Raw genomic sequence first — 14540 nt, 5'->3', positions numbered from 1 at the left:
TGTCCACCAGATTCCTTTAGGTCTGCCGAGAACTGTTCACCAGATTCATTGAGATCTGTCGCCTGTGTGTCAAAGTCTGGTTTTTCTGTCCATTCTGCAATGCTGTCAGTCCATCGTTTCTTCTGTTTACCCCTCCGACTTCCTACCTGAACAGTTCCTTGGTAGCAGACACCAAAGTCTGATCCACAGCCTGCCATTCCACTGTGGATTATGTCTGGAGAAACTGCCGGACGGCACGAGACAACTCACTATGCATAGAGAGAACATAATCCTGATGGTCTGTTCATCAGTCGTTCTCTCCTGATTTATTGGACAAATTTTCACTTGCAATTCCCTGTGGAATGACTTGTCTGCTTACTGTCACTGCACTTTCAGTGCCTTTGTTACTTTTATCAACCGTCTCTTTAATTTACGATGGGAAGTAGACATTTTGGGGACAATCTGTGATAAAAATGTATGCCAGAGTGTGTGTTTGTGGAATGTGTCATCTTAAATCAAAGTATTTTTGAACTGCATTGTTATAATCTTTTTATGTCTCATGTCTACTTTAAGTATGCTATTTCATGCCTATTTTATTCATATCTTTTAACTGAATTTGTGTTGCACATGTATGGCTGTACAGTGATGATGTATGTATGATTTACTCTACCTTTTAAAGGTTTCTGTTGTGTTGTTGTTATCTGCTGTGATTATTTATTGCACGCATGGATTGCCATCTAAACATTTTGTATCTTTTATGTATACATGTTGAATGACTGTGATTTCCGTGTATTATGTGTTTTACACCACAAATGAATTTCTCTTGTTGAGATAATAAAGTATTCTGTAATCTGTGGTGGGTTCATGCACGTAAATGTGTGTGTGTGCGCGAGACAGAAATGCAGCTGTGCATTTCATTATCACTCTTATTCTTGCATGTATATGTCGGTTTATGATTTCCCCCATTTTATCCGATCTGCTTTCTTTGTTTTTTCATTTTTTCAGATATACATAAATGTTAACTTTAGGTCTGTCGGGAAATGTTCACCAGATTCATCCAGGTCTGTTGCTTGTGTGTCAAACCGGAGATTAGAAAAGAGAGATAAACCACTCGCGGCAGGCCCCTTCTTACTGTCTATAACAGTGCTGAAGCCGTTTTGGGGCACACACGCAGTGCGGAAGGGTGGGGATAAATCACCCTCTCCTTCCCCACCTGAAGGAAACTGGTCGGTTCGACGGTTCAGCTGCAGTAAAGCGAAAGTTAAGTTACACCTGGAATTTCCCACGTGTAGTAAGATTCGCTGTATACAATGAAAACCGATTCATTTTTGCTTTGGTTTTTAGCACGTTTGCATCTGCTTGAATGTAGATAATATAAAAAGAAAATAAAGCAGCTCCCCCCACCACCAACTCCCCCCCCCCTCCCCCAGCGCAATGTTGCACATGAGAGAGACAGTTATAAATTATTGAACTGCGTTTTCGTAACGCTACTTTTTCTTCACACTTTCTGGTTTACATCACCATTTCTTCAAAAAAAAAAAAAAAAAAAAAAAAAAAATCAAAACATAAAACACATATTCAGCTCTGTCTCTCTTCTAACATCTGTCTATACATACATACATGAATACATACATACATAATTTCATATAGATCTATCAGTATGTAAATCTAAATCTATCTATATGTACATAATCATATATATAATTCATATATATACGAACGCTTCATGTTGCCCGAGCAGAGCGTTGTATTGTGCTCTTTCTCTCTCTCTAAGTCTCTGTCTCTCTCTCTCGGGAGTTTAACATGGCTGTTAAAAGCATCTACTATTCTGTACTTGTATGTGTTCGTGACAAAGGTATTTATTCAGACTTTTTTCAGTGTCCAAGAGGGGTTAAACAAGGTTGTATGCCAAGCACACAGCTGCTTTCCTTTTTCATCGGTGAATTGGCAGTGGAGTTATCAAAGAAGGGGAGACATGGAATACAAATGATACCTGGCGCAACAGATTTGCTCTTAATGCTATTTGCTGATGATGTTGTTCTCTTGTCTGACACACCCATAGGGTTACAAAATCAATTAAATGCCCTTAAGCAAGAAACAGACAGACTACAACAAACAGTGAATCTCGTTAAGACCAATATTATAGTTTTCCGCAATGGAGGTCATCTTTCGACTCGTGAAAAATGGTGCTGTGGTGATAGGGAAATAAAAGTAACCAATACATATAAATATTTAGGAATGTTATTCACAACAAAATTGAGTTTGACATCTGCGTGGGATGAAGCAAACAGAAAAGGGAAAAAAGGTGTAATCCAAATTATAAAATCACTCAGGAGACTGCGTTCGACTGACGCTTTCCTTTCGTTTGGGCGGGGCAAAGGCAGCTCATGAATAATGAATGCGTGCCGCGGCGCAGGCTGCCTGGCTTCAGCAATTTCTGCAAGTGGTTTATCTCTCTTTTCTAATCTCCGGTCAAACCCTTGGTCTCCGTGAATACTCATTCTGCGATGTTGTCAGCCTATTGTTTTTCCTGTCTTTCCCTCCACCTTCCCAGAACAGTTCCTTGGCAGCAGACATCAAGGACTCATCAGCAACCTGCCATTTCCCTGTGGATTGTGTCTGGATGGAGTGCCAGATGGCCCGACATAACTCCATATGGACAGAGAGAACATAATCTTGATGCCTGGTGTTCATCAGCTGTCTTCTTCTGGAGTTAGATCCCGATATATTGGACAAATTATCACTTGCAATTCTCCGTGTAATGATTTTGTCTGCTGACCTGTCATTGCACTACTAGTGGATAATTCTATCAAACGTTTCTTTAATTTACGAAGGCAAATGGAAATTTGGGATGACAAGTGATTTAAAAAATATTTTTCATCTAATTGTCTCCAGGAAAACTTAAACTTACTTGAGATTTTCCAGCCCGACACTAAATGCAAACACACACAAAGAGTAATGGTAGCCTATGAACAGTAATAGTAGTCTATATTTAGTGATATACTGTTTCAATATAACTTGTATGTTTTATACATACTTGCATTAGCAGTGTACTTGTGTTATATGAGGGAACATGTTTGTTAAATGGGGTGGGGTACCGGGTGGGTTCATGCACGAGCATGTGCGTATATGTATGTGAAACGCAGTAATCATTATCATGCTATTCTTGCGTGTTTTTGTATATGGGTTTTTTTTTCTTTTTAGATCTATTTTCTCCTTTTCTTTTCAGATGGGTTGATGAAAAAAATGTTATTGCTTGATTTTCACCCACTTCTGTCCTCACCCCACACATAAATTGACCCCCTCCCTCCCCATACACACACACTAATCGCCTCACCCCCCTCCCATAAACACAATGAGCCACCCCTCCCCAGCCCCCGTACACACACTGACCCTCCCCCTCCCCCCACAGACACATACACACTGACCTCCACATACACGCTAACCCACCCCACCCCCACACAAAAGAAAATCATCTGTGGACACAAACATATTTATTGATTTGGCCTCTACAGAGCTAAAGACGCATATAAATGCAGACGTAGATATAAAAAACACACATACGCACACACAGAGGTGTGGACGAGCACAATTAGGCTTTATTTCATGATAAATATACACGTGTTCGATTTCTCAGTTTATGGGGGAAGAAAAAAAAATTCGAAATAGAAAGAGACTGGCAGAAAAGAAAAAAAAAAGAGAGACAGTATTGAAAGCTTTATTATATTAAAGGACAAAGAAAATTGTGGAACAAAAACAATTATGTATAAAATTAAAGCAGCGATAGGGGAAAATTATCGACAAAAATGTGCTCTGTAGTAAACATGAACCTGAACTCCCCCCTTCCTTAGGATTTCTTTCTTTTCCTGGACTACAGAGGGTCAAGTCCAATGAACCCACGGCCCTGGGACGGACATCATGCGCACACAAGGGTGTGTGCGTGTGTGTGTGTGTGTGCGCGTGCTGTATGTGTGTTATTTCAGGAATTTCCCCATTTGTCTAGTTATTACTACAAAGTGTTCATAACTCTATCCTAAAGCAAGCACACGCATACAGTGATGACAAACTACTCATAAGCTCATACACTCAAGAAAGAACCACTCAGGACTCTGAACATATCATTTTTTTCTGCTTTATTGCTGATCCCTGAATGTATAAAGTTACGCGACAAGAACACAAGCTCCACCGACGGCCTTTATTCTCTGTTCAGCGACCTTGCTGAAGAACTTGGCCTTGACGATCACAGGCTGCTTGGGGAGATGTCCTTTGCCCAGAACTTTGTAGTAACCCTGAAAAAAAAAAAAAAAGATAAAAAAAAGATAAAGCAATGCCAGATAGAATCATCATCACTGGACAACTACAACAAAGACAAACACTACTGCCCACTCTGTAGGCAGACAAAGTTTTTAGGTCTGTTAAAACTTCCTTCATCATCCTTGCAACTTAACATTACTGGTTCCCTGTGGACTGCTGGCGCCGAGACAGGGGCAGACAAACCTGGGTGTGGTTGTGTATGGTGGACTCTAGAAGAGTGGCATGGTGTGGGAATAAAGCCACTGAAATGATGCAGATGATGTGGCAGAAAAAACAACAAAAAACCCCCAACAAACAACAAACCCTTCATTCATGCCAATAGTTTAGACTACTGACCACCCCTGGGTGAGGGGATGGTGGCTTCTGTTCTGATGTTTCAACAGTCAACACAATGACCCAGCTCACCACAGACACTGTCACCATCAGATTCTTCAAACTAAAAGCATGTGTTAAAAAGCCAGATTAGACTGAAGAAATATAATGATTGAATCAAACAAATTTTTTTTTTTTTTTTAATCTGATACTGTGAAATTTGACCCCCATAAACAATAAATCTGATGAAGTGTGTAATTGTTAAAGCCACAAGGAAAGCTTGTAACTGAGAAAAAAACTGGTCAAAACCTTCACTGAGCCAAGCAAGGAGGGCATGTTGCCGGCACCCACTTTATGAAAAGAGGTAACTTCACAAACAAGTTAACATGAAAATGTTAATGCTACAATTTAAATGTAAGCTGTGTAATCCTCAGTAAGACCCCCTACCTAAAAGATTTCCAAGTTTCATTTCCACATCTGTTCTTGTACCAGCATTCACCCATTAACAACAACAAAACAGCACCTTATTTCTCTCTCCTTTAATCTGCCAATACAACGTCAATAAGTCTTGGTTCAAATCCTGCTCAATCCTTTTCATCCAAGTTTGGAAAATCAGACTGAGCGTCTAGTCATTCAGATGAGACAATAAACTAAGGTCTCATGTGCAGCACACATCTGGTGCACTGAAAAAGAACCCACGGCAACATAAGTGTTGTCCTATGGCAAAGAAGAAATCCACTCTGATAGCTGCACAAAAATATGAGCACACGCTCCAAGGTCTGACGAGAGCGTTGGGTAATGCTGCTGATCAGGCATCTGCCAAGCAGATGTGGTGTAGATTATTTTTTTTGTCAGAACATACTGATGCCTACTTAGGAAACTGAAACTCCCATAGATCTGAATTTCTGCCCCATCACTCACAGCTCTGATGACGTCGATGACAGGGGCTTTGTCCTTGACCTCTGCGTATTTTTCGCGGGTCTGGTCAGACACAAGGGACCACAGCCGGTCCACATTGATAGAGGGGCAGTAGAACTTGTTCTGCGTCTTGTGGAAGTACCTCATACCCACTTTGCCAAAGTATCCAGGATGGCTGGAAAACAGGAAAAAAGGACAATGCAACTCAATATCATCATCATTGTAGCAATGGCTGGAAAACAGAAAACAACTCATGACCATCACTGCAACACATGGCTCAAAACAAACTCCCCCCCAATTAATGTACGATTTATATATTGGTGTGTATCAAATTATTATACATTACACCCAAGAGTGATGTTAGTTCGCATGAATGGGATGGGTCATCATTTCATAATCAACAAAGGAACATGTTAATGGAACATTACTGGGGTGGACTGTATAACAGCTTAATACTGAATAGTGGTGTTAGTTTATATGAAAAGGATGACTGACTATTCCATAATATAAATGTACATTAACGACGACAAATTACCAACCTATCTAAGAAATAACAAAGAACATCAGATTTTGTGATGCAACAACTGAATATTCTTTATTTTACTCATCCAAAAACAAAGGTCATGGCCACCTGTTACAGATCAAGTCTATATTCATTTCTTTACTGATCAAATTTATAGCGTTTGGTCACAATTGAAATCAACACCAAAACAGAGGTCATCACAAAATGCAATATTGGGAGGACAAATGAAGGCATATGAGCAGCTGACAAGGTTACTTCCCTTGAGAGTTGTCAGACAAGTCGAACTGAAAATCAGGGACTGTCTTCAAATGATCAACATTTGCTCAAGCCATAGCTAGTAAGCAAAAAAGCAACACTTGATCAACATGGTATTACTGAGATGGTGTGATTATCTTACAAAGTAAGCCTATCTATGTTTTCGTTGGCAGGATCTATAAGTTAGTTCAACAATTATCAATAAGTGTTGCTGGTGTGCAAGCAATGATCACAATAACAGTGTGTGACCAATGTCCAAGTTCCAAACATTACTGTGGCACCCCGGGAAAAAACAAACACTTCACTAAACAGAAGTGCTATGGCAAAGAGGTGCAGACATCATCAGCGGGCTGAACATGACTGGAAGGAGGGATAAACCTGCTTTTGTTTAATTTTATGGGAGGGATAAAAAATTTATTCTTCTTTTCCGTTAAAATTCTATGTGTAAACAAATGTTTTACACAAACATTGGGAAGGCTCTCAAGGCCTGATCAGTATGTTAGGTTTATGTGAAAATCAGGCATCTGCTTGGATTTTTTTTCCCTTTCTTTCTTTCTTTTCTTTTTTTTTAATAAAAATAAACAGATTAAGGGTGGTGTATATGGGTCAATCCGCATGCTTGACACCTCCTTGAAACTGAAATCAAGAGATTGAAAGAGAGACAGGAAGGGAACATTAAAAAACAAAACAAAGGAAAGCAAGTACTTAATACATAAGTAAAGACACAACCCATGAAACACCAAGTCTTTTTGTTGTTGCATTTTTTTTAGTCATTAAATCATATTTTACATTTATTTATTCATCTGTGGCTTCAGCTCTAACTTGTTAAAATCAACACTGAAACAGAATTCACTGTCACCATGACAAAAACGAAACAAAAAACCACCACATACATGTTGAAGAGCAAAATGGTCACACTCATACTTGTAATTGTCACAGCATGATTACATTGCAAATCATGCACTACTGGCATAAAGTTCAAAATGATTTAGTGAAATATGAAAGTGTTGCTGGTGTGCAAGCAATGACCGCAACAACAGTGTGACCAATGTCCAAGTTCCATTCATTACTGTGGCACCCCGGGAAAAAATAAACACTTCATTGAACAGAAGTGCTATGGCAAAGAGGTGCAGACATGACAATCTGTCTTTATACAATCCTTATTTCAATCAAAACCCAAGATCTGCACCTAAAGTCAATAAACAGCAAGCCAGAGAGAAATAATACTGCTTCATATGCTCTGCTCTGCCCATGGCAAAAATCAGGCAGTAGTCAAAAGCTGGGGTTCTGGGGTGTGGACAGAAAATAAACTGTAAATGGGATCGAAACACACAGCACGCTCACTCACTTGAAAAGCAGACTCACAGACAAAAGAAATGTCGCTAGTGTGCAAGCAATGATCACAATAACAGCATGTGACCAATGTCCAAGTTCCATTCTTTACTGTTGCACCCCGGGAAAAAATAAACACTTCACTGAACAGAAGTGCTATGGCAAAGAGGTGCATGAATCCCAGTTTTATCAAAATTGTGTTATTCAAATCATGATGCCAACAATTATAGATGCTGCTATAATCAGAGAAAGAGTATCAATGATGCTAAATCTAAGTAAATAAACTCTCACCTCCGAACATCTACAAGCATAAACTAAGCAGCAAGACATCTGAAACACTGACCCAAAAATGTCGCTGGTGTGCAAGCAATGATCACAATAACAGTGTGTGACCAATGTCCAAGTTCCAAACATTACTGTGGCACCCCGGGAAAAAATAAACACCTCACTGAACAGAAGTGCTATGGCAAAGAGGTGCAGACATGACAACTTGTCTTTATACAATCCTTACTTCAATTCAAAACCTAAGCAGTAGTTCAGAGTTGGGATTCAGGGGTGTGGACAGAAAATAAACTGTAAAAGTTGTGACAGAAACACACAGCATGCTCACTCACTTGAAAAGCAGACTCACAGACAAAAGAAATGTCGCTAGTGTGCAAGCAATGATCACAATAACAGCATGTGACCAATGTCCAAGTTCCATTCTTTACTGTTGCACCCCGGGAAAAAATAAACACTTCACTGAACAGAAGCGCTATGGCAAAGAGGTGCATGAATCCCAGTTTTATCAAAATTGTGTTATTCAAATCATGATGCCAACAATTATAGATGCTGCTATGATCAGAGAAAGAGTATCAATGATGCTAAATCTAAGTAAATAAACTCTCACCTCCGAACATCTACAAGCATAAACTAAGCAGCAAGACATCTGAAACACTGACCCAAAAATGTCGCTGGTGTGCAAGCAATGATCACAATAACAGTGTGTGACCAATGTCCAAGTTCCAAACATTACTGTGGCACCCCGGGAAAAAATAAACACCTCACTGAACAGAAGTGCTATGGCAAAGAGGTGCAGACATGACAACTTGTCTTTATACAATCCTTACTTCAATTCAAAACCTAAGCAGTAGTTCAGAGTTGGGATTCAGGGGTGTGGACAGAAAATAAACTGTAAAAGTTGTGACAGAAACACACAGCATGCTCACTCACTTGAAAAGTAGACTCACAGACAAAAGAAATGTTGCTGGTGTGCAAGCAATGATCACAGTAACAGTGTGTGACCAATGTCCAAGTTCCATTCATTACTGTGGCACCCCGGGAAAAAATAAACCCTTCACTGAACAGAAGTGCTATGGCAAAGAGGTGCATGAATCCTAGTTTTATCAAAATTTGTGTTGTTTAAACCATGACGCCAACAACTGCAGATGCTGCTATGACCAGACAGAAGGTATCAATGATGCTTATTCTGAATAAATAAACTCTCACCTCCGAATATCTACAAGCACCCACTATGCAGCAAGACATCTGAAACACTAACCCAACAATGTCGCTGGTGTGCAAGCAATGACCACGATGACAGCATGTGACCAATGTCCAAGTTCCAAACATTACTGTAGCACCCCGGGAAAAAATAAACACTTCACTGAGCAGAAGTGCTATGGCAAAGAGGTGCATACTGGACTGTTCGTATACTTTTTTCTAATTTTTTTTCCAACAATTTAAGTTAAATATATACTATAATGTTCACTACAAAAGTAAGTCAGAGAAATGATACTGCTTTATATGCTCTGCTCTGCTTGTAACATGCAAAAGCAAGCAGCTGTTGACACAGAAAGCTATGATTCAGGAATGTGGAGAGCAAATACATGTTGTGACAGACACACAAAACACACTCACAATAAAAATAGACCAGTAGACCCACTGACCAAATATAATGTTGCTGGTGTGCAAGCAATGATCACAATTTTAGTGTGTGACCAATGTCCAAGTTCCAATCATTATTGTGGCACCCCGGGAAAAAATAAACACTTCACGGAACAGGAGTGCTATGGCAAAGAGGTGCGTCCTAGTTTTATTCAAAATTAATTCTTACTCAAAACTCTTGACACCAATATTTTAGATGATGCAATGGTCAGAGAAAGGGTGTTAGTGATAATGCTTATTCAAAGTAAATACAATCTTGCGTCTGAACATCTTCAAACGTCCACTACACAGCCAGACATTTGACATGAAAGTTGTAAGTAACCAAAGAAATGTTGCTGGTGTGCAAGCAATGATCACAAGAACAGTGTGTAACCATTGTCCAAGTTCCATTCATTACTGTGGCACCCCGGGAAAAAAATAAACACTTCATGAACTGAAGTGCTATGGCAAAGAGGTGCTGAGAACACATTCCGCCCCCTCACCCTTTCTTTATCAACAACTGTTCATGCTGAAATGATCACAGCAAATAAGGGAGACAGTATACATAAGTGATACATGTACTGATTATTCCTTTACTCGCCTCTACACTTATGCTCAACTTTGCGAACACCAACTTTGTGAACATCCGCACAGAATCACTGACAAACTAAGTGTTGCTGGTGTGCAAGCAATGATCACAATAATAGTGTGTGACCAATGTCCAAGTTCCAAACATTACTGTGGCACCCTGGGAAAAAATAAACACTTCACAGAACAGAAGTGCTATGGCAAAGAGGTGCTGATATCATAAAGGTGGTACCGACAGACTGCAAGCTCCTTCACATAGACTGCATCTTGGACCTCTCTGGATCATCAACCCTTCAACTTTAGCAGTTTAAGTCAAGAGAGAGGAAATTCTACACTGCAAAGATCCTGCTGGTAACTCAATTAACTGTCTGCAAAAAGTCCCAAGAGTCTACAGCCTTTGTCAAAGCGGAAAATAAAAGTAAAACATACACATATAGCTCATAACTTAATGTCCAGATCCAGGCACTCTTACAGACACTTAATGAGCAACAACTAAGCCTGAGCCCCAAAAAACTGGGTGGGGGATGGAGGAGAATGAAAAAGTGATTCCAGCAATGAAAAGAAATTCTCATAAACAGGGTTCCAAATGCCAAAACAGAAACCTTAAAAATCACTGACAATGCAGGAGGATTGTGATGAGGTAAAGTGTTAAGCAGGGTCACACAGCAATCGTGATGTGACCACTGTACTCACTATTTGTCGTAGTTGATCCTGTGATGATGCATGCCTCCTGCATTTCCGCGACCACCTGGGTGCTTCCTGTGTTTACCTGAAATATGGTAACACCAACAATTAATACCCATTTATCTATTATACCATAAAATGATAAATAGCACACGTTCAAAACACTGATAAAGTAATTATTACAATTTAAAATACTGGCATATAAATTTGAATGCTTCAGACTGACTGAATAACACTCATAATCATCTTCATGAGGCTAGCTTGTCAAGTGGGGAAGAGCATTAAATCGTACTCTGCCTTTTTCACATTAGCTAAATGTCAGTTTGCTCAGTGAGTTATTGACACGAAAAAGCGACAATATCCACATTTTCCCCCACATTTTCCCCCCTCCACACCTTGGTGTGACAGCGGAGTGAATGTCCATGCCTTGTTGTGAACTCCACTCTTTTTGTCTTGGGGAAATTGTGGAGATTGCCCAAAAATCTTGTACATTTACATGTCAACTGTCAATCATAAGACTGTAAAAGATAACATTTTTTCCCCTGTCTTCTTTACTCTTTTAGTTTTACATCTTACAATCTCATCTAAAAGACAAACAGCAAAAGTAAAATAACTGTTAAAGTATATCTTTAAATGTTACAAATGCTTATCCATTACATATTAAAAGCAACATTGCAAACGAGGAGTGCGCATTTGAATCAAAACGCTAAAAGACAAGTCATTTTCCCCAGTGAAAAATGTGCACATTTTACTTTTTAGGAAAAGGAAATTTTTTTCTTAAAATTACGTTTAAGTAACATACTTAAACTAGTGACCCACTAGTGCAGACTCCGGCAGGGGTCTGACATTCCTGTCCTGTGCAAACTACTATCCGCCTGTGCAGAGAAAATGAAAGTAGCTACGGCCGATAAGCTCCCGGAAGTAGGTAACCTCCCCTTTGCCCCCCGACTAGCGCCCTCTTTTTAGTAAACCAGTGTTTCTATATTATCATACAGTATACATACATAGAGGTGCAACACAATGTACAGCTTTATAAAATGCAATAGTTGTTGACATCTTTATTAACTCATTCTATACTCCCCAATGACTTCCTTCATTTTACTCTCTGTACTGGCTGTTTGTTTACATTATAAGAAAAAATCTAAAAAAAAGAAAGAAAAGAATGCAAGTACATACAGCTGTGAAATTTTGTGTTAATATAAAGAACAGAATGGACTAACATTTGGCAAAGTTTCAAAGCACTCACTTTATTATTGACTGATTTATCATATTTTGAAAAAAAATCCCATAAAGGGGGTGAGTTTTTCTCATACAAAAGAAATTTTACAAATGTATTCTTTTGTAACCATAGACACTTCAAAAATGTAGCAATTGAATGGGCAAATGTGTATGCACAGTGGATATCCACTACAGAATCACTTTGCATTCGACTTTTGCTGAAGCTGAAGATGATGCCATCTTGTCGAGCGAGAAGGCAGAGTTGGGTAACAGTACGCTCACATGTATTGTACTCAAACAAAGGCATTCTCAGCCACAATTAATGTACAGGTGCACTTCTGGGTGACTGTAGAACAGAACTGTGCCCATTAGTTTCGCACAAGACTGTTAACCTAAGAACTACGAATTTTTAAACTCGCGGTACCCTACAGCGTACCACAGTAACAAAGCGTTGTGTGCATGAGGCACGCTATTGTAACGTACCTTAGTATAGAAAGAGTTAAATCATTATCAAAATAAGACATATCACAGACAGCACTTACCAATACGGCCATGACCATGGCTGACATGACCACGAAGCTTCCTTGTCTTCTTTCTTTTGTTAAGGGCCTTCAACAAATAATTTAAAAACAATTAAATCACCACATCAACAGATAATCCTTGTCTAATGAAGATGCAAGTTGCAACAAATTTCATTACTTGACTTGCTATATTATCTTTAGTTTAGTCTATAACTATATTAATTAATGTAATAGTGCGCAACATTAACGAATAACAATTTAGTGAACAAACAAAATTTTATAAAGTGTGTGCGTATATAATGCAAATAAATTGAATGTGTGTGTGCGTATGATGCAAGTAAATTGAATGCATAATCAAGCTGGGCAAGTGATTTTTTTTTTTTTTACCCAGTGTCATGCCCAACTGGGAAAGTAAAAAAAAAAAAAAAAAAAAAAAGATGCTGACTACGGAACCTGCGAAAGCATGAGCAACTTCAACCACTAGTGACACTGACTTAATCAACTATCTCCCCCCCCCCACTCCCCCTGTGTGTAGGATGGGTGCTGGTATATGCATGTGTGACAGTATTACTGAAATTTGGGATGCAGTGCAAACCACCAATTCAAGCAAATGTGAAAGACACAATCTGGGACTTAAAACTACAAGTAAAAGGTACAAAAGACCCTCAACATGCTCCACTTCCACCCCACTTTTACTTTCAAACGTGCGCATGTGGTGATGAACCGATGTACAAACACAGACGGCACATACACTTGGTATGCCACAATATATAAACATATCTGCCCTTTTGATGAAGATCCATGTACTTATCTGACATGGCTTTTCTGAAGTAATCTGTCATTCACAGAGCCCCAATCTAATAGAACTAACTCTGTGTTGTCGTCTTCAGATAGTTTCTACATGTAATGATGTATCAACGATCAGTACATTGGCTGATGTTGAACTGGGATCGAAAGTTATTTATATTTTGCCACGATCAACCGTAAAAAGTACTAAGGCCAATCAATATCGAATGCTGTAAACAATGATCGTAACATATATTTAAAAACAACATTATTTCAACAGTAATACTGACAGTCAGCAAGTTTTACAACGGCTTTCGTCTGTTCTCTTGGAGAGCTGAATTGTCTCACCACTGTTCCCACGTTTCACAAAATCTACGAGGTTTCAACACAATCAATAACTACAAAATCATAAGGAATCGCAAAATAAGTCATCCATTTAAACAACAGCAATAATAATTTAATATCTGTTAATATATTCTACGGGATTGGTCAGATTTCATACGCAGAATAGTTTCCTTCTCTCACCATGTTCACGTTTTCAGCTGGAAAAGGAACTAAGCGGAAGTACTATGAGAACCAACAGGGGCGACAATTCTTAACAGGGAAGTTTGTCAAACAAACGAGCAGACGGCAACAGAAGTTCGCAAACTCAAGTTACTTAATTCTTCGTTGAAGTAGAAAATCGAAGCAGACGAAGCTAAAATTAAGAAATGTGTTTTGCATGCTTGCCAAATAATCAGTAGTGGTGAAAACTGCTGCGGTTTAACTTGAGGCTCCGAACGGCGAACTTTTGTAAAAAGTTTTTTCGTGTGTTACCTCCACCTGCACTTCTGTGACGTGCGTCGCTGAGCCAGTGAGTGTCGGTATCTAATTTCAGTGAGTCAGCCTGGGATTAAAATATTGGAACAGGCACCTGTCTTCTCAACATGATGCAATTTGTAGTTTATTTGTCGCAACACCCCATATTTTGAATTATATTGTGGTATGCACAAAATTAATACCATGTTTTACTACAGTGGGCTGTGGGTGGGGAGGGGGTAACCAACTGTTGGAAGGTAATTTTGTGAATCAGATTGATAGATCTTGCTGAATCTCAAAATGTTTATGATTTACCAAGTGACAGACCCTGTCATGAAGGCAAAACAAAAAAAAACAAAAACAGTATAATCGATCAGACCAGTGATGCCTGTGCTTATGTCACACAG

The 14540-nt window shown here is 39.1% G+C and overlaps 2 protein-coding genes across 3 annotated transcripts in view; one reads left to right on the top strand and one right to left on the bottom strand.

The window, feature by feature from the left end:
* Positions 1-4097: 4097 nt before the first annotated feature.
* Positions 4098-13942, bottom strand: LOC143301018 (large ribosomal subunit protein uL15-like). Its single transcript, XM_076615013.1, has 5 exons — positions 13861-13942; positions 12571-12637; positions 10820-10895; positions 5527-5698; positions 4098-4268 (listed from the first exon to the last, which is right to left on the bottom strand). The coding sequence occupies exons 1-5, from the start codon at positions 13861-13863 to the stop codon at positions 4140-4142; spliced, it is 447 nt and encodes a 148-aa protein (XP_076471128.1). The 5' UTR covers positions 13864-13942; the 3' UTR covers positions 4098-4139.
* Positions 13943-14053: 111 nt separating this feature from the next.
* The window catches only part of LOC143301017 (uncharacterized), a 40274-nt gene continuing 39787 nt past the window's right edge, over positions 14054-14540 (top strand). The window contains exon 1 of one of the 2 annotated variants that reach the window (XM_076615011.1): positions 14054-14188. The gene's annotated coding sequence lies outside the window, so the exon portion shown is untranslated. The remainder of the gene's footprint in view (positions 14189-14540) is intronic. The other variant, XM_076615012.1, reaches the window with a different exon arrangement.

Source organism: Babylonia areolata, chromosome 27 (genome assembly GCF_041734735.1).
Source record: "Babylonia areolata isolate BAREFJ2019XMU chromosome 27, ASM4173473v1, whole genome shotgun sequence".
Classification (NCBI taxonomy): Eukaryota; Metazoa; Mollusca; class Gastropoda; order Neogastropoda; family Buccinidae; genus Babylonia; species Babylonia areolata.
The sequence above is the reverse complement of the archived record's forward strand: the minus strand, read 5'-3'. Positions and strand labels throughout refer to the sequence as shown.

Bases quoted from the DNA above. Each gene is read 5' to 3' on its own strand.
- LOC143301018 (XM_076615013.1), bottom strand. The intron at 10,896-12,570 runs GTAAGTGCTGTC...ACCATATTTCAG, and splicing joins CCATGGTCATGGCCGTATTG to GTAAACACAGGAAGCACCCA. The intron at 5,699-10,819 runs GTGAGTACAGTG...CCTGTTTTCCAG, and splicing joins AGGATCAACTACGACAAATA to CCATCCTGGATACTTTGGCA.